The 22896-nt window shown below is 46.0% G+C and overlaps 2 protein-coding genes and 1 long non-coding RNA gene across 3 annotated transcripts in view; 1 reads left to right on the forward strand and 2 right to left on the reverse strand.

Annotated features, from left to right (window-relative positions):
* The window catches only part of LOC135368245 (uncharacterized), an 8907-nt gene extending 3683 nt beyond the window's left edge, over positions 1-5224 (forward strand). The window contains exon 3 of the long non-coding RNA XR_010414728.1: positions 3073-5224. This is a non-coding gene — a long non-coding RNA (uncharacterized LOC135368245). The remainder of the gene's footprint in view (positions 1-3072) is intronic.
* LOC135368244 (solute carrier family 22 member 12-like) lies at positions 2946-5111 on the reverse strand. The gene is made up of 3 exons (XM_064601401.1): positions 4934-5111; positions 4733-4869; positions 2946-3136 (listed from the first exon to the last, which is right to left on the reverse strand). Exons 1-3 carry the CDS (start codon positions 5024-5026, stop codon positions 3067-3069), a joined length of 300 nt encoding a protein of 99 aa, XP_064457471.1. The 5' UTR covers positions 5027-5111; the 3' UTR covers positions 2946-3066.
* Positions 5225-5393: 169 nt separating the features above from the next.
* LOC135369421 (solute carrier family 22 member 11-like) lies at positions 5394-13151 on the reverse strand. Its single transcript, XM_064603012.1, has 7 exons — positions 12986-13151; positions 12549-12703; positions 10103-10271; positions 8837-8984; positions 6895-6980; positions 6587-6801; positions 5394-5518 (listed from the first exon to the last, which is right to left on the reverse strand). Exons 1-7 carry the CDS (start codon positions 13033-13035, stop codon positions 5394-5396), a joined length of 948 nt encoding a protein of 315 aa, XP_064459082.1. The 5' UTR covers positions 13036-13151.
* Positions 13152-22896: the final 9745 nt, after the last annotated feature.

The following is a 22896-nucleotide window of genomic DNA, read 5'->3' on the forward strand; positions in this document are numbered from 1 at the left end:
AAAGGGACACTTCTACCCTCAGACGAGAAGGCGCGTGTGGATTAGAGCTCTATGTTAAAACGCGTTTAAACGTCAAAACGTTTAAACGTTTTCTTGAGAAACGCGTTTTGTAACACATTTCACCGATTAAACGTTTTCTTAAAACACGTTTAAACGTGTTTAGATATACGTTCAACAGAACGTATACGTATATAAACGTTTTCCTAGGAGACGTTTAATCGTTTTCTTTTACATAATCGTTTTTAATCTTCTTCTTTCCTCCTCTAAACACTACAGCTTACTTTCCTTGAAAGACAGTGCAGGGTATCGTTAAAGTGGTATGCAGGGCGCATTTTATTCCGTTTCTTGATGGTTCATAGAGCGTTGTCACGACCTCCGTTCGCAGCGTACACCAAACTTCGCTCCGCGTGCACTCATGGCATTGGGATCGCTGACACTCCAAAAGCGGAGCTTTATCTCATCGACATCGTCCGGCAGAATTACAATTCTGGGTGTTATCCTTTTCTCCATCCCACTTTGTTCATAACGGGAGCTGTGCGGCTCTTTATGGGAATTCGCATCAGCGCATCATGCCACAAAAGTCGTGTTCAGCCCTTTTTTCCCCACTCTGGCGCAAGCATGATATCATTCGGGACAGTGATTGGTTCTTAACGCGTAATTGGCAAATGTTGTGGTTTTAGAGTGCAATAGTGGGAACCAGTAGGAAAGAGCAGGTTACATAGGTTTCAGGCTAAAGTATAGTCGCTCAAGGTGACAATCTTCCACGTTGGTCGTTTCAGCAAAATACTACTCGCGTAAAGAAGATAAATACGGAATTTTTAGTATAAATCACCCAAAGGATTCAGACGTCATCACCGCCATTACGAGCTCGACATGTTTAAAACTATAGTGAAACACGACGGTTCATAATGAAATGTACGACGAAAATGAACACAAATAGAGAGTTGCTTAGAAGCCAAATATGAAGTGAAGTAATAAGCTACTTATAAGACAGTGAGAAACTGGCGTAGTTGGTAATTGCTGATGGGAACCATGGACGCCCCGTAATGCCTGGTGCGTCCATGTTTCGAAAGGCGTTGCGTCTCGTATTAACAAGACGTTTAAACGTCCTTGACATAAAGTTCAACGGCTTCATTTTAAGAAAACACTTAAACAGCAGAAATCCTGAAGCCAGAGGAGCATGCGACCTCCCACGCCGGCCCCGTGATTCGACAACAGCGCTGTGAAAAACACTGTCGTAAGCTTTCTTCACGTGAAGGAATACAGCGGCGGTAAGCTTGCCTTCGGACTTCGCTTGTTGCACCGCTGCCTCTAGGTCGATGATGTTGTCCGTCGCAGACCGACCTTGACGAAAACCAGACATAACTCCTGGGAAAAATCGAATAGACTCGAGATACCAATTCAGCCGTGAGTGCACCATCCGTTCCATAGTTTTCTCAACACAACTAGTAAGGGCTATTGGTCGAAACGCGTCCAGATTGTGTGGCGACTTGCCAGGCTTTAGCAGCGGTATGACCAATGCCAGCTTCCAGTCGTTTGGGACAGTGCCGCTCTGCCAACTGTCGTTATAAATGGACAAAATGATCTCATGAGCGATCGGAGGAAGGTTCTGGTGCGCCTTGTACGTAATTTGGTCGTGCCCAGGAGAAGTGTGAGCAGGGGAGTTTCGGATGGCAGCCATCATCTCTGTTAGCGAAAAAGGGACATCAAGAGCTGGATCTTCCGACGATTCGAGGGCTACAGTGATGTCAAGTGCCAAGGGTAGCGCCGCCCCAGACGTTGCAGTAAGGCGGTCACAGTACTCCTCCGCAATCTCGACACCCGAGCGCGCGGTGGCCACAGACGACCTGAAAGGGTTCCACTGAACGACAGGTGCAGACAGGGCATTTACCACACTCCATATTCGTGACAGCGGCGTCCGCGAAGAGAGAGAGGACGTAAAGCTTCTCCAGCTATCTCTTGCAAGCCTGTAAAGATGCTTTTGAATAGCCTCCTGTATACGACGAGCCTCAGCGACATGGCAGGGAAGACCTGAACGACGAGCCCTTCGTTCGGCACGACGACGAATTGGCCGCAGTCGCTCATACTTGGCGTCGACCGCAGTAAACGTTACAGGCAGACGGTACTCCTTTGTGGCAGAACGCGTGACGTTAGCGACGGTCTGAGAGAAATTGGGCCCGCAGTCAACTTCTCCTCGAACGATTGCATCTTCCAGAGTCGCACGAAAATAAGTCCAATTTGCCTTCTTGACGCTGTGCGCGAGATGGGGACCCATGGCACCACGAAGGTGGACCAGGATGGGAAGATGGTCGCTCCCAAGGGCGTCCGCTCCGGTCAGCCATGATATGCGCTGCGCTATCGAGTATGATACAACTGTAAGGTCCAAGCACGAAGACATACGGGTAGTCTGGATGAATGTTGGAGAGCCGTCGTTTAGACAACAGAGGTCAATTCGCTCGAATAGCACAGCAAGACGAGCACCTCTCGTGTCACAGCGGACATTGCCCCACATAGGATGGTGCGCATTGAAGTCGCCGCACAGTATGTACGGAGCGGGGAGACTGTTTAGAAGTGCTTCAAGGCTGTTCAAGTTGCAGGAAATTGCAGGTGGGAGATAGAACGAAATGATAGAGATGTCCAGGCGGCCCAAGCGAACGGTACAACAAACGTACTCGCCAATTCCAGTCATCTGTATATGTCTCTGCGAGTTGCAGCAATATCGGAGCGGACGAACAGAGCAGCTCCACTTTTCGCACCAGACGGTCTCGAAACGAACGTCCCATAATTGGAGAGGCGGAAGTCCTGTGTGACCCAACATTTAGCGATGCACATCAATGGAAACTTGTACCTCCGAGCAAATTGACGAAACTCCGACACCTTGGGTTGTATAGCAGTAAACGTTATTACTATGAATGACTGCAAGGGCGTACAAGAATGTGCGTTGTCGGATGTTCCTTTATTGAGCAGGATGATAGTAGAGCGAACACGGACTGCGTGCTTCAAGGCTTCCCGTTGATGCATCCTATCCAGATAGAGCCCCTATTTTGACGTGCTTTCTGTTTATTTTTACAGGCTAGTGATTGTTTCCCCGCACAAAGGATCCGTCTCCGAAGGACTTGACTGGTGCTTCCTAACACTGAAAAAGAAAGAAAGAAAAGGAAATGCAACTGGACGTCAAGGGCAAAGAAGCAAGACACCCCGAACATGTCTTTTTTTTTTTTTTTTTCCACGCCAAACAGTTTCTTTGGCGACTACAATAGGACGGGATCTCTTTCAGGTCTTTCTGGCGTGTTATGACGTCGAATCATCGAGCATTTTTATTGGCAGCCCAGAATCGTCTGCCTGCGAGCCGACCGGTAGACTGCTCTGTGTCACACGCACGATGTCAGATACATCCGGGAACTATTGGGCAGACAATGTGACGTCGCAGATTCGCAGCCGAGGGAAGCAACTTTCCTGACCTGTGAGATTAAACGTTCTCTTCCGCAACAGCCTCCAACAGGATTCTGCGCTGCGCTGTTACCTTTTGTGCGAATATGTATCCCTGCAATGACGCAAATTTCTACTCCTCCAGACAATTTTTTTTTCGAGCCCTCTCATACTTCTTTTAGAACTATGAACTATAAGGCGGAGTTCTGCACTTTTCGTATCCTCAGAAAGATATATTGTCAACGTATATGTATACCCTGTAGTACGCATAACTTTCTTACATGGTGTACTGGCTTGCTAATTTAGCTAAAGTTAAAAACCAATTAAAGGTTGCATGAAAATCTTACAGAAACTGTAAAGTGAAATAGCCATAATGTTTCGAGCTACCATCATGTAGAACGTGGCTGTATGACCACACGCACACACGCCATCACCACTCAGTTCTTCATACTTATCGCACTAATTAATTTTGAACACTTTTAGAAACTGAAAGATGGCGACCCTGATTGTTCGAAAAGGACAAAAATTAGAGTCGGCAATTCGGAGCCGAAATTACGGTATTTAACAACACTAACGGTTATTATTGCTTAAAGTGCCACTTCACAGATTATGTCCCGGTCTTCGGAATTTCCACCTAATGTGATTGCAATCCGCACATAGCACTCCCCAAATTTTTGTTTTAAGTGGCGCGTAAGTACATAAATATTTATATCTTTGAGGCGTACGACGTCACCAGTGTGTGCAATATGCCCTTCGTCCGCCAACATTGCTCCTCCAATTTCCGTCTCCTCACGATAGCTACTTGGCATGGTGCGTAGAGCGGAGACCGGAGACTAGAAGAGTACATGCCGTGTTGCTAGGACACAGACGCGAAACCCCCTGTTGACGTTACCTGCCCGTGGAGAATCCGAAATCACGCCATCAACAACGAAACTACGAAGTTCTGCGAATTCTTCGAAAAGTCCGCGGAAGTGCGTGATTTTCGTTGAGGGCATTTTTATTCTGCGCACCGCGTCTTTGAGCATGGTCGATTTTTGTGACAAGGAATAAATGAAATACGATTTTTAGTCAGCAAGTGACATTAAGCACCATTAATGGCATTAAGTACTAAGTACTCTTTAAGCGTAATTTTTACCGTTTTGTTAAGCTGTAACAAACAAATCCTTCCCCGTCGTCACCTGCATATCACGCTTATGACATGCTTTACCTGAGGGGTTGGATTGGATCGGATTGGATCTTATAAAAACTAATTTGGGAGTTTGTGGCTCCGCAAGCGTGGAACCGGCTACTCCAGCTACTTCACCTGCGCTGCTTGACGTCTTCTATTGTATCCGGAAATTCCAGGTTTAACGTCTCTGGAAGGCACATGCCTAGTAAGACCAGCAGAGCACACGCAGACGAGTCCACTGCCCTCGGAACCCACGCGTCGAAGATGACGCCCTGAAATTGCGAGCGACGGTGTTAGAGAAAGCTGCGCGGAAAGATGGCGTGAACGGCATCGCACCAATTCTTTCGTAAACGGTGCTGTCATGGCTCCGATCCTGCTTATGGTGACGTAGAGACCCATAGCCAGGGTGCGAATCTGGGTAGGGTACATCTCCTGCAGCTGAACCAGAAGAACTCCACTAGCTGTGTAAATTGCCAGTTTTGCCAGAACGGCGCAGCTGAGTTGACACCACCACAGGTCTGCATTGAGGGTACCGCTGAGTCAGGCAAAAGGCGCCAAGGTGTCTCAACATGCACCGCACTTACTCTCGTAATGATCCCGCCTTCTTAAAAAACAGTAGCGCTACAAAACTGTCTCTCGCTCCACGTTATACAGAGGCCTTTGCCGTGCCGTATAGCTACAGCTGTGATGCAGCGGTGTGGTACAGACCAAGCGCGATGCAGCTAAAGTTACGCGGTATAGCCCGGCATACGGCGTTTTCTTGACTGAAAATCCGTGCGTTCCGCGGGTCGCGGCATCATCTTGATGGAAAAACGCAAAACCCATCCGCAAACAATGGTTCTTCGACGGTGCTTCGCAGTCCAACGCGATGCTTGCTATCGGGAGGTGCGAAATCTTTGTAGCGTGTGATCTTTGTAGCTTCTGCAAGAGGTTATAAGAACACAAGGACGTCTACAAGAGAGCCTGGAAGGGGTTCTGCATGACGTAGAGGGACACTACATCCACACCCGCGGCCATCTACGGCCATGCACCCGATTGGTCAAGTGGGGCGCGTCATTTCCTTCGTTCGACGCAGGTATCTGTAATGTCTGCTTTCCGTAGACGTAGGTGAAACTAGTCCGGGTGTACTGTTTTCCGAGTTCAGCGAAAAATCGCGGGCTCTCACCGCTCGTCCGTCAATAAAAACGCCGCAAAACGCGGGAAAAACGACGAAATCCTGAGTTGCCCGGCTGTTAGAGGGCAAGGGCTTGCTGTGCGCGCCGGCAGTCGAATTTGCCTCCACTGCTAATCTTTTTCGGCGCCCTCGTAGCTCACTCGATCGCTCGGTGCTGAAATTTGGGGGCTTTCTGGGCTCTTTTTGGGCTGCCCTTTCTTCCGATTGCCGCTCCCTTCGATTATGATCATATTTTAGTTTGATGATATGCCGACATTGTGGCAAATTTTGACATTTCAACTTTGCAAATTATATATTTTGGTTATTGTTGTTGAAGCCAATGTCGCTTAAGGTACGGGTAGCACCTTTCAAGCGCTTTCCAATGAAACCTCGACCGGCGTCCTAGCTTCACGCGTTCGCGAGATAGACTGCCCGCAAGGTACGCGTACCCCCATATTTCCGTCTCTCTCTCTCTGGCAGGCGCGCGCCACAGCCACAGATTGCGTCAGCCGCCGCCATGACCTTGATAGCTATAATCTTACACATCTAAGCTACCTGGATTTGGCCACTTGGTTGTTATAGGTTTATTGCTCGCCGAGTTATCGCGTCATGAAACTCGACATAATTTCGTTACATCGTAAAATTTTGACCTGACAACGAGACCGTACTTACAGACGTTTTCACGTCAATAAAAAGACGCACATTGTCTCATTTTCCCCCTAGTCTCAGGTTTTTGTCATGGATAACAGTTTCGCATTCACGTTTGGGAGTGCGTCAATTATCCGAGCAAACACGGTAGTTTCCTTTTTTTGCGCGACATTCGCATGATAACTTACCCTCAGGAATAAATATTACTGCTCCAGACAGCACAGAACCCGCGCCGTACATCACAAGGTACGCTGACCTTCTGCGGACGTATCTGACGAGACCGACGGATATGATACAACTAGGGTATTCGATGAGAGCGACAAGAGCAAAACTCAGGAACGGATTCTTGCCCAGTTGGATGCTGCTGTACGTCAAGTTGTAGTATACCAAGACATCGAGGACGCTGCAGGTAATATGTAACTCTTTTCAGTAGTCGTTCACTTTCTCTCTCTTTTTCTTTTTTTGCGTTTCTTCTCGAGGACTGACAAAATCTTACCCCATGGTTAACATGATGAATGAAGTCCTCCTCAAAGAAGACGAACTGAACAGCTGAATGAAGGACAGCCTTGCATTGTTGGTTTTCTGAAAGACCATTCCTCCGTCTGGTTACACGATAACAATCGGATACGCGAACAGAAGCGCACACTGGGGCCCTGAAAGTTAGTCTGGAGCAGACGTCGACGCTTAACTGCGTTAAGAATATACTGAACTATATGACTTCGACCGTAGACTTTCTTCCCCCACAATATGCGGTGGTTCAATGCAGGGATGGGCAGTATTGAAATACGTTGTGATTAAATGAGTATTTAAAATATAAACGCACGTATTTATGTTTTGTATTTAAATACTATCTGGAAAAATGTATTTATAATTATATTTCAATACCAACTTTGGGGTATTTATTTTGTGAAAACTTTATAAATACTCCCAAATATGCAATATACTGACTCATATCTTGAAGATACCCTGCATTTGACCTTTCGGTAAGAAAGGCAAATCAGAGCTTGGAGAGCCGCACAGTTATGTGTTTTCGTGTTTTCGCAAGCACGCACATGCAACAAACCATTTCAGAGGGCCAGTTTTTCACTTGTTGTTGCGGACGATGGTCGGGACTGCAGGACTATACCTTGTTGTACAAAGCATCTTCGTCAAATTTAGTACAAGCAAACAAGCCTTTCTTTTTGGCATCTGTGAAGAGGTGCGAATTTCTTTGCGAATCTGATTCTACGGCAGAACGCAAGATACCTAGAAGATGCAGTCTTCGAGGAACTTCCAATATTAACATCGCCATGATAATCTAACAAATAAGTGTTATTGTTCCTTGTTGATTTGTTGTTATGAGCATCATTATTTCTGCAATTCCAGATTACGTCTACCCCACAGTATTTATGGAAGTATAGTTACGGTATTTAACTACTGTATTTATATTTTGTATTTAAATACTCATATTGAAAAGTATTTATGCAGAGTATTTAAATAGCTCTTTTAACAAAGTATTTTCTATCTATGTTTAAATACTCAAAAAATGTATTTATGCCCATCCCTGGAACTTCAATGCACCTGAACCCGAAATTGTGGAACCAATTGGTACAGGTAAATTCCCGAGAAGGACGCATTATTATGTGCAGACTTTCTCAGAAGTAGTTGCGTAACAGGCTTAATGTGCCACAATGAGCCGTTTTATCCGCGCACAGACCTGCTTATAACAGTTAGACATCTGGCCGGGGAACAACCTGCAGAATAACCTGGTTTTGCGCAGCGCTCCCAGCTCGTGTTTTGTCGCTCTATAGTGTTCGCCGCTCGGAAAGGGTTTCCTGCCGAAGGTCGGCGGCTTCGTTATCATACGGAGAAGGCGGGTACCGTACTTCTCAACAACGGACGAAGCTTTAACTATTGCAGGGCCATCCGCATAGAAGACACATTGATACTGTTAGATAATGAAGTCGCGGTGCATTTTGTGACCATAACAAACAGGAACTTTCACAATTGGCAGATAGAGAGAGAGAGAAAAAAGATAGAAAAGGACGCTGTATATGAAAAAAATATAAAACGAGATATTAAAGAATTGCGAGGGCCTTGATAGGTTCTATGCGTTCATGTATTGCGTGCAATGCGACTAGAAACTCACCACTCCGTCATGTAATGCCCCTGTAGGGGCCTTTGCCGTATTCTAAATAAATAAAAATATGGAGCCATGCACGCACTGATTCCGTGGTGAGTGTTCCACTACAGGACACCTTCGCTGCTGTACGAAGTTACCAACAGGAGCAGCAGTGTAGGTTTAAGTCGCAAAATGCTAGCCTTTTTAAACGCTTATATCATTCAGGTCTCCGAGAACATCCTAGGCTAAACCTGTCCCATATTTCTGGAACAAATAGGGCCAAACTTACAACACGGCACGGACCGAGGAACGGGGCTTATCCTCGAAGGAACCTTACCTTCCGGTCTTCACCTTCGTACTTCGCCAGGACGCTGTCGACTGAATAGCCCTGGATGTTGTTCCTTCTGACAACACGGTTGAGAACGTCACGGCCTTCCTCAAACTTTCCCTTTGTCATCAGCCATCGCGGAGACTCAGAGATGAAGCTGCGAGAGGTGCGTCTCTGCAATTATTTCGTAATATACTCCTGCTCAAAAGTCACATACTGAACAGTCATACAGCCGTTTCATGATGTCGTTTGGAGTATTTTGGATACCGTATATAGCTAACGGTATAGGTACAGTGATACGGGAATATGTTATGTAAGCGGGTCAGCTCCTTGCGCAGCTTCTCCGTTTCCCTCTTTCCCGTGTTACCTGTGGGAGCGGCGTCATTGGTACCGCCACCAAATAGGGGGGCTATATTCGAGGGCGAGGCGCACGTAATGTCTCCCGTGAACCCAAGCTGGCCTACGAGTACTCTCTTATTGCTGCCTTGTGAGTGGATGGGCGCTTTGTCACGTGATTTCTCTATAGACCCTTTTCACTGACCTCATTCCGTCCGGCATACTTTTGTGTTCGCACGTGCTCGCACCACAGTTAATGCTGGTAGCGTGCACGCGCCATGCACAAAAGTATGGCTGCCACAAGCAGGGGGAAAGGCTATGCCGTCTGCGACCGACAGTGACGTCAGATGAAAAGAGCCTATACCTCACCCTCCCCTCGGCGCAGAGACGAACTGTCGTAGCGTACATCGCTTCTTTTTCTTTCTTTCTTCCTTTTTTTTTCTTCACAAATTCATCAGGGAAGTGTTGACCAGCGTCACATGTATTGGTTATATTGGCTGAAGAAATGACCAATCTCGAAACAATGGGTGGAAGACGTCGCCATCTTTTTTTTTTTTTTTTTGCTCTTGTCCAGGTGCTTGTCCTTGCGCTGGTTGTTTACAGTCCCTTTTGTCATATTCTTGGTCGAGTTTATTATCGGTGTAAGTTTGCCCTATCTGGGGGCGACAACATTTTCTTTGTTACAGTTTGTAATTTACGAGTGGATCTGTATTTCGGCTTCTACCGTAATCTGTTTAACGTCGGCTATGACAATACAAGTGGGCTCGCATTCTATCAATCTAACAAGAAAACGAAAACAAAATAGCAAGCTGCGGTGTAATATTTAAGATACCTCGATGAACGCTGCTGCACGTTCCCCTTTGTGATCCGCGCTTTTCGCAATGCGCGCTACAGTCATACGCACTGCCGACGTATGATCGACCTGGATTCATAACTTACAACCAAAGTATGACGTTGATAACCATGAAAATTGAGATGGCGAGCTGGAGATAGAACCAGTCCCTCAATAGCCACGCGATTCCTACGAGCGAAAGAAGTCCAGAGGTCCAGCCGCTGCCCAGCAGGAAAATCGCGAGCGCTCGGTGCTTGGTCGCTAAGCATTCCATCACTGTACGGAAAAGGAAATGTCGTTTATTAGGGCCGAAGATCGAGGAACACTAAAATAAAATAAAAGAAACATAAAATCGCGCGGTATGAAAGATGGCGTTACCTTCAAAGCAATATAAAAGGAATGGGATTCATCGGTTGCTTCTTTCGTGATTTATGAGCCAAAGAAACCGCAATTTACACTTTCCCTCTCCCTCTCCTTCTTAAGAAGAGCGACAATGCTGAGAGGCCTTGGATTGGTCTCCTCAAACGATCTCCCGCGATTATTTGACAATTCGTTTTGAGGAGGCCAATGAGAGCAGGCGCGGCATTGTCGGCCTGTGCTGGACGGCAGGTCCCAGGAGCTATAAGTTGGGCAATAAACCGAGAGCCAAGGAAATGTTAAAGCTCTGAAGAGCAGCATTTTTTCTGGGCTATAATCTGATTGTTGTACCGCGAGAGATACCCTAGCGGCGCATAGCAGAAATAAAGAGACAGCGATTTGGACTATCCCACTCTTGTTACAGGGGTATCCGTCGGTAGCCCAGGCTCTCTGAAAGGTCGCTTCCCACATACGGCTCACAGCGCATGGCTAACGACTGACACCCCTGTAACACGAGTGGGATACTATGAACCTTCTCTCGCTTTATTTCTCCAAAACGCCGTCAGAGTATCTCTCGCACCGCTCCGCAGGGCGAAGCTGCGTTTAAGTTAACGTTACGGCAAGCTGTACAATCCTCCTTCAGTTTATTTATTTCTTTGTTTGTGGCCATGATCCTGGAAAACAGGGAGGGGGGAGGAGTTGGATGATTTGCCCATCACCTCGTGACTTCCTATCCGATACTAACTAGCGTACCCTGGGGTAGTGAGCCATTTACTTACATGGCCAATTTCCTCACTCACCGTTATTACAAGTATTTGTTATTCTTACCTACCGTAAGCCACGTTCCCGGCAAGTCATTGTTTGCTCGTACTCCGAGGTGAGAACAAGAGTGGCATCCTCATTATGCATGTTCATGCAGCATCTCGCGTTGAAATAACGAGCATTGAAATTTGTCAATTAATTTGTGGCTCACAGCCCAAGGCAAGGGTGGTGTGAGATATGAGTAGGGGCGGATCTAGGTGGGGTCGGATGGCCTGACTGCCCTCAAGGTCTGTCTCTACACAGAGTTTCAAGTGACCTCGGTAGTGTAACAGCATGCTGCCCAAGGCTGGAGCCCCCCTCAGAAAAATCCTGGATCCGCCTCTGGATATGAAGTACAATAGTAAAACCCGAGACACAGAGGCGTAGACACGGCGTCACGGTCTCGTGGACAGGACGATCGTGTCTACTTCGTGTCTTCGGTTTTATTGTTGTAATCATGTACCAGGACGGCCATGCCTTTCAGTCAGTTCAGAGATATATGGTGACGGGCGATGACTGAATAATGATGCTATACATCTTTGTCCTTTGTGTGACAGGGGGCCTCACGTGCGGATGACGTCAACGCACAACTGCCTAAAAGTCGTAACATGAGTCTACTCCTATACAATAAAGTGTGTGGCGTCCAGTGGACGACGATGAAGACGTGCCTCTGCTGCTGCCCTACGCCTGTCAGCCAGTTCTACTGGAACCGTCCATTAGCGTGAGGTCGCCACAGCTGGGACATTCATTCCATCATGAAGACGTGCCTCTGCTGCTGCCACTGTGGCCGTCGTCCAGCTCTACCGGCACCTTTCTAGCGGGAGATAACGAACGCCAGCCCGCTGTGACATTCCGTCACCGCCGGTCAGGGCTCATGTAGAGGAACACCACCTCCTCTACAAGCGCAAAGGAGACCTTTGTCCCTTTAGAAATTCCAGAAAGGAAATTATAGCGCGTGATGGTGCTATATGACGACAGAGACCAATGCAAACGTGTACGGTGTGCCTTGCCGATATTGTTCACCCAATCTGGTGGCGCCCCTCTTACATTACATTACGGACAAGTCTTGCGTCTCCACCAGCGACATTCTCCGGAGTGTTCCAGCGGAAGATGCGCCAAACGTCATAGCTTTCTGCTGCAATGAGCGCCTTATCTCTTCATGTTGTTTCAACCATGGGGAACATCCTGCGGCTGAACCAAAATGAATCCTGTAGCAGACGACAGGGCCGATGGTGTCGTCTGCTGTACGCCACTGTCGATATATCGGCACCGCGCGAGTGCCCTACACAATACGATACGTAAGCGGTTTTTCTCTCTCTCTTTTTTTTCCTTCATAAAGAATATGCTCTCGTCTGAATACACGGCAATACAAAATGGTTCACCGTGTCGACTTACTTAAAGTGGAGCTGCAGTTATATAGTCCACCCAATCCAAAGGCTGTGAACATCCTTCCTATGTTGTACATGAGGAACGTAGTGGAGAAGGCCGCCATGCAACCAGCAATCAAAGAGACGGGCAGCACAACAGCCAGGGCTGTTTTCCTGCCGTACCTGTAACGAGTACCCTCTCTTGTACTCCTGTCACGCGGAGTTTTCAATGATAATTGAAATCAATGGCAACTTAACATGTCCGTAGCGCCGCCAAGCGTAGAAAGCGTCAACTTCTCAAAGAGCATTGGGTCCAATGTTTGCTGACAGCTTGACAGTGACACGTCACACGCTATGTGGCGCTATGCGCGTGTTCAATGGCCATTAATTTCGATGATCATTGAGAGCTGCCAGTGTGATAGGATTGCTAATACATTTTACGAAGGAACAGACTCGTTGTCTTACCAGTCCGATAAGTGGGCGTAAATGAAGCTGCCGACCATCATTCCAGACATGTAAAACGACTGAGACGCGGCGCGCAGCCAGACTCGGTCACACACAAGGTTGAACTGGGCAAAGTTACAGTGGGAAAACAGAGCCTTTCATTCATTCAAGAAAACTCTAGGGTATGAAATTTAGCAATACGGAGCAGGTTCTTTGTCATTCGATTAGAGTCAGTAAACATCGAACAACGCAACACATATACCGATGTGGTACTGCAGCAAGTGCATATACGCAGGCTGTTTCAGTAACCGTGTCACAATATTTAAAGGGACTGTAAAGCATATTTTAGCTACAACGTTACAAGATAGAGTTATGTACATCTTGGCTGTATGATCACGCACACAAGTCTTCACCCCTCAGTTCTTCATACTTTTTACACTAATTAGCTTTGAACACTTCTATAAACTGAAAGTGTGGCGACCAGGGTTGCGTACTTGCCACTCCGGAATGATTCCGGAATCATTCCAGATTTAGCAGAGCCCGAGATGGAATTGGAATGGAATGGCGGAAACTGTCCTAGGAATGGAATGGGAATGGAATGGTCTGGCTGCCCCGGTGGCAGTTTTGTATTCAACGTGCTGGCTTCTGCCCTGGCGCCCTTAGCACCGCACCTGCACACGGTCAAGAGTGAAATAACCTTTTCTTTGTGCTTTTTCCGTGCTTGGTAATGTCAACCTCCTCTAGCACTGCTGGAGTTGTCAGTATGCTTACATATATAGGATAACATAGTTAAACATTATCAGCTAAAATATCAGCTAAACATCAACTAAGATATCAGCCAAACACCAGCTAAGGTATCAGCTAAATATCAGTTGTCGGTCAAGTCGGTCCAGGACGCACGATCCCCCCTGCGGTAGTTGTGACAGTGCCCGGTTGATACCACTTCGAAATGAGGTAGTAACAAATCAGCTAAACATAGGATAGCATTATCAGCTAAATATCAGCTAAGATATCAGCTAAATATCAGCTACGATATCAGCTCTGACCCCTGCGTGCTAAACGGGCTCCCAGATAAATGTCGACACAGTTCTCTGTGAAGTCGGTCCAGGACGCACGATCGCCCCTGCGGTAGTTGTGACACTGCCCAGCTGATACCACTTCGAAGTGAGGTAGTAACAAATCAGCTAAACATAGGATAGCATTATCAGCTACGATACTTGCTAAAAAATCAGCTAAGACATCAGCCGAATATCAGCTAAGATATCAGCCAAACATAAGCTAAGATATCAGCTAAATATCAGCTACGATATCAGCTCAGACTCTTGCGTGCTAAGGGGGCTCCAAGATAAATGACGACAGAGTTCTCTGTGAAGTCGGTCCAGGACGCACGATCCACCCTGCGGCAGTTGTGACATTGCACGCCTGATACTACGAAGTGAGGCAAATCAGCTAAACGTAGGGTAGCATTATCAGCTAAGGGTAAACATTATCAGCTAAGATATTAGCTAAAATATCAGCAAAATATCAGCTACGATATCAGCTAAAATATGAGCTAAGACTCCCGCGTGCGAAAGGGGCTCTAACATAAAAGTCGACAGAGTTCTCTGTCAAGTCGGTCCAGGACGCACGATCCCCCCTGCGGTAGTTGTGACACTGCCCGGCTGATACCACTTCGAAGTGAGGTAGTACCATATCAGCTAAACATAGGATAGAATTATCAGCTAAGATACTTGCTAAAATATCAGCTAAATATCAGCTAAGATATCAGCTAAAATGTCAGCTAAATATCAGCTAAGCTCTCAGCTAAGATATAAGCTAGATATCAGCTAAAATATCAGCTACGATATCAGCTAAGATTCCTGCATGCGGAGGGGTTTCTAAGATAAATGTCGACAGAGTTCTCTGTGAAGTCGGCCCAGGACGCACGGTCCCCCCTGCGGTAGTTGTGACACTGCCCGGCTGATACTACTTCGAAGTGAGGTAGTAACCAATCAGCTAAACATAAGATAGAATTATGAGCTAAGATACTTGCTAATATATCAGCTAAATATCAGATAAATATCAGCTAAGCTATCAGCTAAGATATCAGCTAAAATATCAGCTAAATATCACCTACGATATCAGCTCAGACTCCCGTGTGCTAAGGGGGCTCCAAGATAAATGTCGACAGAGTTCTCTGTGAAGTCGTGCCAGGACGCACGATCCCCCCTGCGGTAGTTGTGACACTGCCCAGCTGATACCACTTCGAAGTGAGGTAGTAACAAATCAGCTAAACATAGGATAGCATTATCAGCTAAGATACTTGCTAAAATATCAGCTAAGACATCAGCCGAACATCAGCTAAGATATCAGCTAAATATCAGCTACGATATCGGCTCAGACTCTTGCGTGCTAAAGGGGCTCCAAGATAAATATCGACAGAGTTCTCTGTGAAGTCGGTCCAGGACGCACGATCCATCCTGCGGCAGTTGTGACATTGCCCGCCTGATACTACGAAGTGAGGCAGTAACAAATCAGCTAAACGTAGGGTAGCATTATCAGCTAAGGATAAACATTATCAGCTAAGTTATTAGCTAAAATATCAGCTAAATATCAGCTACGATATCAGCTAAAATATGAGCTAAGACTCCCGCGTGCGAAAGGGGCTCTAAGATAAAAGTCGACAGAGTTCTCTGTCAAGTCGGTCCAGGACGCACGATCCCCCCTGCGGTAGTTGTGACACTGCCCGGCTGATACCACTTCGAAGTGAGGTAGTACCATATCAGCTAAACATAGGATAGAATTATCAGCTAAGATACTTGCTAAAATATCAGCTAAGATATCAGCTAAGATATCAGCTAAAATGTCAGCTAAAATATCACCTAAAATATCACCTAAAATATCAGCTAAGCTCTCAGCTAAGATATAAGCTAGATATCAGCTAAAACATCAGCTACGATATCAGCTAAGATTCCTGCATGCGGAGGGGTTTCTAAGATAAATGTCGACAGAGTTCTCTGTGAAGTCGGCCCAGGACGCACGGTCCCCCCTGCGGTAGTTGTGACACTGCCCGGCTGATACTACTTCGAAGTGAGGTAGTAACAAATCAGCTAAACATAGGATAGCATTATCAGCTAAGATACTTGCTAAAATATCAGCTAAGACATCAGCCGAACATCAGCTAAGATATCAGCTAAATATCAGCTACGATATCAGCTCAGACTCTTGCATGCTAAAGGGGCTCCAAGATAAATATCGACAGAGTTCTCTGTGAAGTCGGTCCAGGACGCACGATCCATCCTGCGGCAGTTGTGACATTGCCCGCCTGATACTACGAAGTGAGGCAGTAACAAATCAGCTAAACATAGGGTAGCATTATCAGCTAAGGATAAACATTATCAGCTAAGATATTAGCTAAAATATCAGCAAAATATCAGCTACGATATCAGCTAAAATATGAGCTAAGACTCCCGCGTGCGAAAGGGGCTCTAACATAAAAGTCGACAGAGTTCTCTGTCAAGTCGGTCCAGGACGCACGATCCCCCCTGCGGTAGTTGTGACACTGCCCGGCTGATACCACTTCGAAGTGAGGTAGTACCATATCAGCTAAACATAGGATAGAATTATCAGCTAAGATACTTGCTAAAATATCAGCTAAATATCAGCTAAGATATCAGCTAAAATGTCAGCTAAAATATCACCTAAAATATCACCGAAAATATCAGCTAAGCTCTCAGCTAAGATATAAGCTAGATATCAGCTACGATATCAGCTAAGATTCCTGCATGCGGAGGGGTTTCTAAGATAAATGTCGACAGAGTTCTCTGTGAAGTCGGCCGAGGACGCACGGTCCCCCCTGCGGTAGTTGTGACACTGCCCGGCTGATACTACTTCGAAGTGAGGTAGTAACAAATCAGCTAAACATCGGATAGCATTATCAGCTAAGATACTTGCTAAAATATCAGCTAAGACATCAGCCGAACATCAGCTAAGATATCAGCTAAATATCAGCTACGATATCAGCTCAGACTCTTGCATGCTAAAGGGGCTCCAAGATAAATATCGACAGAGTTCTCTGTGAAGTCGGTCCAGGACGCACGATCCATCCTGCGGCAGTTGTGACATTGCCCGCCTGATACTACGAAGTGAGGCAGTAACAAATCAGCTAAACGTAGGGTAGCATTATCAGCTAAGGATAAACATTATCAGCTAAGATATTAGCTAAAATATCAGCTAAATATCAGCTACGATATCAGCTAAAATATGAGCTAAGACTCCCGCGTGCGAAAGGGGCTCTAAGATAAAAGTCGACAGAGTTCTCTGTCAAGTCGGTCCAGGACGCACGATCCCTCCTGCGGTAGTTGTGACACTGCCCGGCTGATACCACTTCGAAGTGAGGTAGTACCATATCAGCTAAACATAGGATAGAATTATCAGCTAAGATACTTGCTAAAATATCAGCTAAATATCAGCTAAGATATCAGCTAAAATGTCAGCTAAATATCAGCTAAGCTCTCAGCTAAGATATAAGCTAGATATCAGCTAAAATATCAGCTACGATATCAGCTAAGATTCCTGCATGCGGAGGGGTTTCTAAGATAAATGTCGACAGAGTTCTCTGTGAAGTCGGCCCAGGACGCACGGTCCCCCCTGCGGTAGTTGTGACACTGCCCGGCTGATACTACTTCGAAGTGAGGTAGTAACCAATCAGCTAAACATAAGATAGAATTATGAGCTAAGATACTTGCTAATATATCAGCTAAATATCAGATAAATATCAGCTAAGATATCAGCTAAAATATCAGCTAAATATCACCTACGATATCAGCTCAGACTCCCGTGTGCTAAGGGGGCTCCAAGATAAATGTCGACAGAGTTCTCTGTGAAGTCGTGCCAGGACGCACGATCCCCCCTGCGGTAGTTGTGACACTGCCCAGCTGATACCACTTCGAAGTGAGGTAGTAACAAATCAGCTAAACATAGGATAGCATTATCAGCTAAGATACTTGCTAAAATATCAGCTAAGACATCAGCCGAACATCAGCTAAGATATCAGCTAAATATCAGCTACGATATCAGCTAAAATATGAGCTAAGACTCCCGCGTGCGAAAGGGGCTCTAACATAAAAGTCGACAGAGTTCTCTGTCAAGTCGGTCCAGGACGCACGATCCCCCCTGCGGTAGTTGTGACACTGCCCGGCTGATACCACTTCGAAGTGAGGTAGTACCATATCAGCTAAACATAGGATAGAATTATCAGCTAAGATACTTGCTAAAATATCAGCTAAATATCAGCTAAGATATCAGCTAAAATGTCAGCTAAAATATCACCTAAAATATCACCGAAAATATCAGCTAAGCTCTCAGCTAAGATATAAGCTAGATATCAGCTACGATATCAGCTAAGATTCCTGCATGCGGAGGGGTTTCTAAGATAAATGTCGACAGAGTTCTCTGTGAAGTCGGCCGAGGACGCACGGTCCCCCCTGCGGTAGTTGTGACACTGCCCGGCTGATACTACTTCGAAGTGAGGTAGTAACAAATCAGCTAAACATCGGATAGCATTATCAGCTAAGATACTTGCTAAAATATCAGCTAAGACATCAGCCGAACATCAGCTAAGATATCAGCTAAATATCAGCTACGATATCAGCTCAGACTCTTGCATGCTAAAGGGGCTCCAAGATAAATATCGACAGAGTTCTCTGTGAAGTCGGTCCAGGACGCACGATCCATCCTGCGGCAGTTGTGACATTGCCCGCCTGATACTACGAAGTGAGGCAGTAACAAATCAGCTAAACGTAGGGTAGCATTATCAGCTAAGGATAAACATTATCAGCTAAGATATTAGCTAAAATATCAGCTAAATATCAGCTACGATATCAGCTAAAATATGAGCTAAGACTCCCGCGTGCGAAAGGGGCTCTAAGATAAAAGTCGACAGAGTTCTCTGTCAAGTCGGTCCAGGACGCACGATCCCTCCTGCGGTAGTTGTGACACTGCCCGGCTGATACCACTTCGAAGTGAGGTAGTACCATATCAGCTAAACATAGGATAGAATTATCAGCTAAGATACTTGCTAAAATATCAGCTAAATATCAGCTAAGATATCAGCTAAAATGTCAGCTAAATATCAGCTAAGCTCTCAGCTAAGATATAAGCTAGATATCAGCTAAAATATCAGCTACGATATCAGCTAAGATTCCTGCATGCGGAGGGGTTTCTAAGATAAATGTCGACAGAGTTCTCTGTGAAGTCGGCCCAGGACGCACGGTCCCCCCTGCGGTAGTTGTGACACTGCCCGGCTGATACTACTTCGAAGTGAGGTAGTAACCAATCAGCTAAACATAAGATAGAATTATGAGCTAAGATACTTGCTAATATATCAGCTAAATATCAGATAAATATCAGCTAAGATATCAGCTAAAATATCAGCTAAATATCACCTACGATATCAGCTCAGACTCCCGTGTGCTAAGGGGGCTCCAAGATAAATGTCGACAGAGTTCTCTGTGAAGTCGTGCCAGGACGCACGATCCCCCCTGCGGTAGTTGTGACACTGCCCAGCTGATACCACTTCGAAGTGAGGTAGTAACAAATCAGCTAAACATAGGATAGCATTATCAGCTAAGATACTTGCTAAAATATCAGCTAAGACATCAGCCGAACATCAGCTAAGATATCAGCTAAATATCAGCTACGATATCAGCTAAAATATGAGCTAAGACTCCCGCGTGCGAAAGGGGCTCTAAGATGAAAGTCGACAGAGTTCTCTGTCAAGTCGGTCCAGGACGCACGATCCCCCCTGCGGTAGTTGTGACACTGCCTGGTGATACCACTTCGAAGTGAGGCAGTAACAAATCAGCTAAACATAGGACCGCATTATCAGCTAAGATACTTGCTAAAATATCAGCTAAGCTATCAGCTTAGATATCAGCTAAATATCAGCAAAATATCATCTAAATATCAGCAAAATATCATCTAAATATCAGCTACGATACCAGCTAAAATATCAGCTAAATATCAGCTACGATATCAGCTCAGACTCCTGCGTGCTAAGGGGGCTCCAAGATAAATGTCGACAGAGTTCTCTGTGAAGTCGGTCCAGGACGCACGATCCATCCTGGGGCAGTTGTGACATTGCCTGCCTGATACTACGAAGTGAGGCAGTAACAAATTAGCTAAACGTAGGGTAGCATTATCAGCTAAGACACTAGCTAAAACATCAGCTAAGCTATGAGCTAAGATATAAGCTAAAATGTCAACTAAAATATCATCTAAGATATGAGTTAAAATATCATCTCAATATCAGCTAAGGACCAGCTAAACACAGCTAAAATATGAGCTAGATATCAGCTAAAATGTCAGCTAAATATCTGCTAAGCTATCAGCTATGGTATCAGCCAAATATCAGCTAAGATATCAGCTAAAATATAATCTAAGATATGAGTTAAAATATCAGCTTAATATAAGCTAAAATAACAGCCAGATATCAGCTAAGAGTCCTGCGTGCGAAGGGGGTTCTAAGATAAAGGTCGACACAGTTCTATGTCAAGTCGGTCTAGGACGCACGATGTCTCCTGCGGTTGTGATGACATTGCCCGCCCGATACGAGAGATCCTTTTTGGCTGTAGTTCGAGTCACACAGGCTCCGCCTCATGGCGTGCATCATATGTCACGTGAGGAGGAAAAGAGAGAGCAAGGGATGGGGCGGATATGGCGGGAAGAGCAAAGACGTTGGTATGTGTCCGACGGCAGAACTGTTTGCAAGTAGGGTAAATTGGGGGATTTCTTGGGGAGGCTCTAACTTCAACAAAGAATTAAGAGCGGCTATATGTACACAGCCCGTCAGAGTGAGAACAGGGTAAACATCCATTTAAATGTTCCGTTGAAACAGCACTTCCAGCACGTCATGAACTATTATTTACGCCGTTGCTTGTTTACCGCTGTCGGAGGCGTATTGCTCATTATGGCTTATCGAATTCGGCATCCTTTATTCGATGCACGACGATTATCGCATTTATTTTACTTCACAAAATAGTATAGAATGTCATAGCTAACTTTTCTACGTGTTTCCTCTCATATTAACCTCTGTGAAGTAGGGCAGGATCCCGTAGCTACCAGCGGTAAACATTCCATGTCATCGTAACTTCTCTGTCATCTATTGTTGTTGTTGTATGTGCTTCCGAATTTCGAGAGATAGATATTAACAAGAACAGATAGAGAGAAACTATTTCATTAAATAGAATACATTAATCATATATATATATATCTGTACTGTATGTGGTACACAACTAACAACACACTAACACGCTCTAACAAAGCGGCCATTCACTCCGGCCGTAGACATCCGTACGGACAATTTCTTCCCTCCGGGCTGTTGACCCGCAATTCGCACATGCACCTCTAAACACGTTACATCTAACCCTTTCAATACCCTGCCAATGATGAGGACGGTGCCCAGAAGAAGAACAGTCTCTGTTCGAAATATCGGCAGCTTCTGTCCTGAGGCGACTCCCTTCCTACATCTTTGCCGGTTCTCCATCTTTACCCGTAGTTTCTTCTGCCAAGTGCGTAACCTTTGACTGTTTGCGTGCATTTATGAGACACAAAAATATCGTCCCGTTTCCCCGGTTACCCTCAAACCACACTTCTTACCTGCTCAGTCAGTGTGTTGGAGTATTCACTACTATCGTAATCCCAGCTGGAGCAACGTTGCACCTTGTGGCTGGAAACGTGATGACTGCCGTTGATGTTTTCGACCACGTACATCTGACACTGATTACGAGTCTTATGCTTTCCTGCGTGAAAAAAAAAAAAAAAAAGACACACACTTCGTTGTTGGTACTGTGTTGGGACCCTGAAATTCTGGTAGACTCTGGAAGATTTGCACCACGGCATTTGGCAGCACGCCGCACGCTGCTCATAGCACCAACCTACCCTACCCCGGGTGCCAGGTGCGAATTGCGGTTGTTTTGGCAGCAGTCGTCGTCGGGTATTGTACAGGCTTTACTACCTTCTGCTGCGGCATAGAGGCCACAATGTGAACTCGAGCACTGGCCAGCGACTGGTGCTTGCAAAGTACTTCCTGCAGACGCGACCGTGACGGTAATTTGCTTTTCCCATGTCGAGTCTGATGAGCCTTTTCAGTCGCGTAAGTTTCGCACTGCGGCACTAAACAGTAAAAAAAACCGTCACAGCAGATATCTAAGACAGCTATGAAAGCAACGTACAGACACCACGGAGAATTCCACACACGCCAGAATCTATCCAGCCCGTGACTTAAAAGTATCACGTGATACGGCTGACCGAAGCGCCGCTAGTGTCCGTTTTTCAGGTGAATGGTCCCTACCACAGCAGGTGGTCCCCTTGGAACTTGGAGAGGAGGCATGGACAGGGAAAGCGCTTGCGCTGTAGCTATTACAGGGGTGGCATCCAATGTATTACTCCATAGACGAAAGCGTGCTGGGCGAACGCAATGCATTCTGGACAGGTCTTGGTCGCACGTCACAGCAAACGTCAACGCACACGTGACGTTAACGATGGCCGCACCCGTGATGGACTGCAAACTCGTTTGCAAACAAAGCGTTTACTGTTTCTGTGCATGCGTTTACTGTTTCTTCGGACATCTTTCGACCTCGGTAATTATTTTCATCCGATAATCTCGCAGTAAAACGCGCAGTTTTGTACATGAGGGCTCGTACTGTTGACCACTTCCAAAGATGCAATGACGACCCGACATTATGACACACTGAGTCGACGCGATTTACTTAAACTGAGGAGAAATGGGCTACCATGTCGCGGAAGAAGCACCGTGTAGGTTACGGTGGCAAAGTACGTTCATCTCTTGACTTTATACCGACGGGAATATCTCGGCAGCGCTAGAACGACATGTACCTAAACAAAGTCACATGACCTCAAAGTGACCAGCATAAGATGGCTGTTTTGCGAAA

Source organism: Ornithodoros turicata, chromosome 9 (assembly GCF_037126465.1).
Source record: "Ornithodoros turicata isolate Travis chromosome 9, ASM3712646v1, whole genome shotgun sequence".
Lineage (NCBI taxonomy): Eukaryota > Metazoa > Arthropoda > Arachnida > Ixodida > Argasidae > Ornithodoros > Ornithodoros turicata.

Bases quoted from the DNA above. Each gene is read 5' to 3' on its own strand.
- LOC135368244 (XM_064601401.1), bottom strand. From the start codon at position 5,026: ATGTACCCTACCCAGATTCGCACCCTGGCTATGGGTCTCTACGTCACC. The intron at 4,870-4,933 runs GTGCGATGCCGT...TCGCAATTTCAG, and splicing joins CACCGTTTACGAAAGAATTG to GGCGTCATCTTCGACGCGTG. The intron at 3,137-4,732 runs GTGAAGTAGCTG...TTTCTTTTTCAG, and splicing joins GAAGACGTCAAGCAGCGCAG to TGTTAGGAAGCACCAGTCAA.
- LOC135369421 (XM_064603012.1), bottom strand. From the start codon at position 13,035: ATGTCTGGAATGATGGTCGGCAGCTTCATTTACGCCCACTTATCGGAC. The intron at 8,985-10,102 runs GTAAGTTATGAA...CACCTCTCGCAG, and splicing joins ATCAACGTCATACTTTGGTT to CTTCATCTCTGAGTCTCCGC. The intron at 6,802-6,894 runs GTAAGATTTTGT...TATTACCTGCAG, and splicing joins TTCATCATGTTAACCATGGG to CGTCCTCGATGTCTTGGTAT.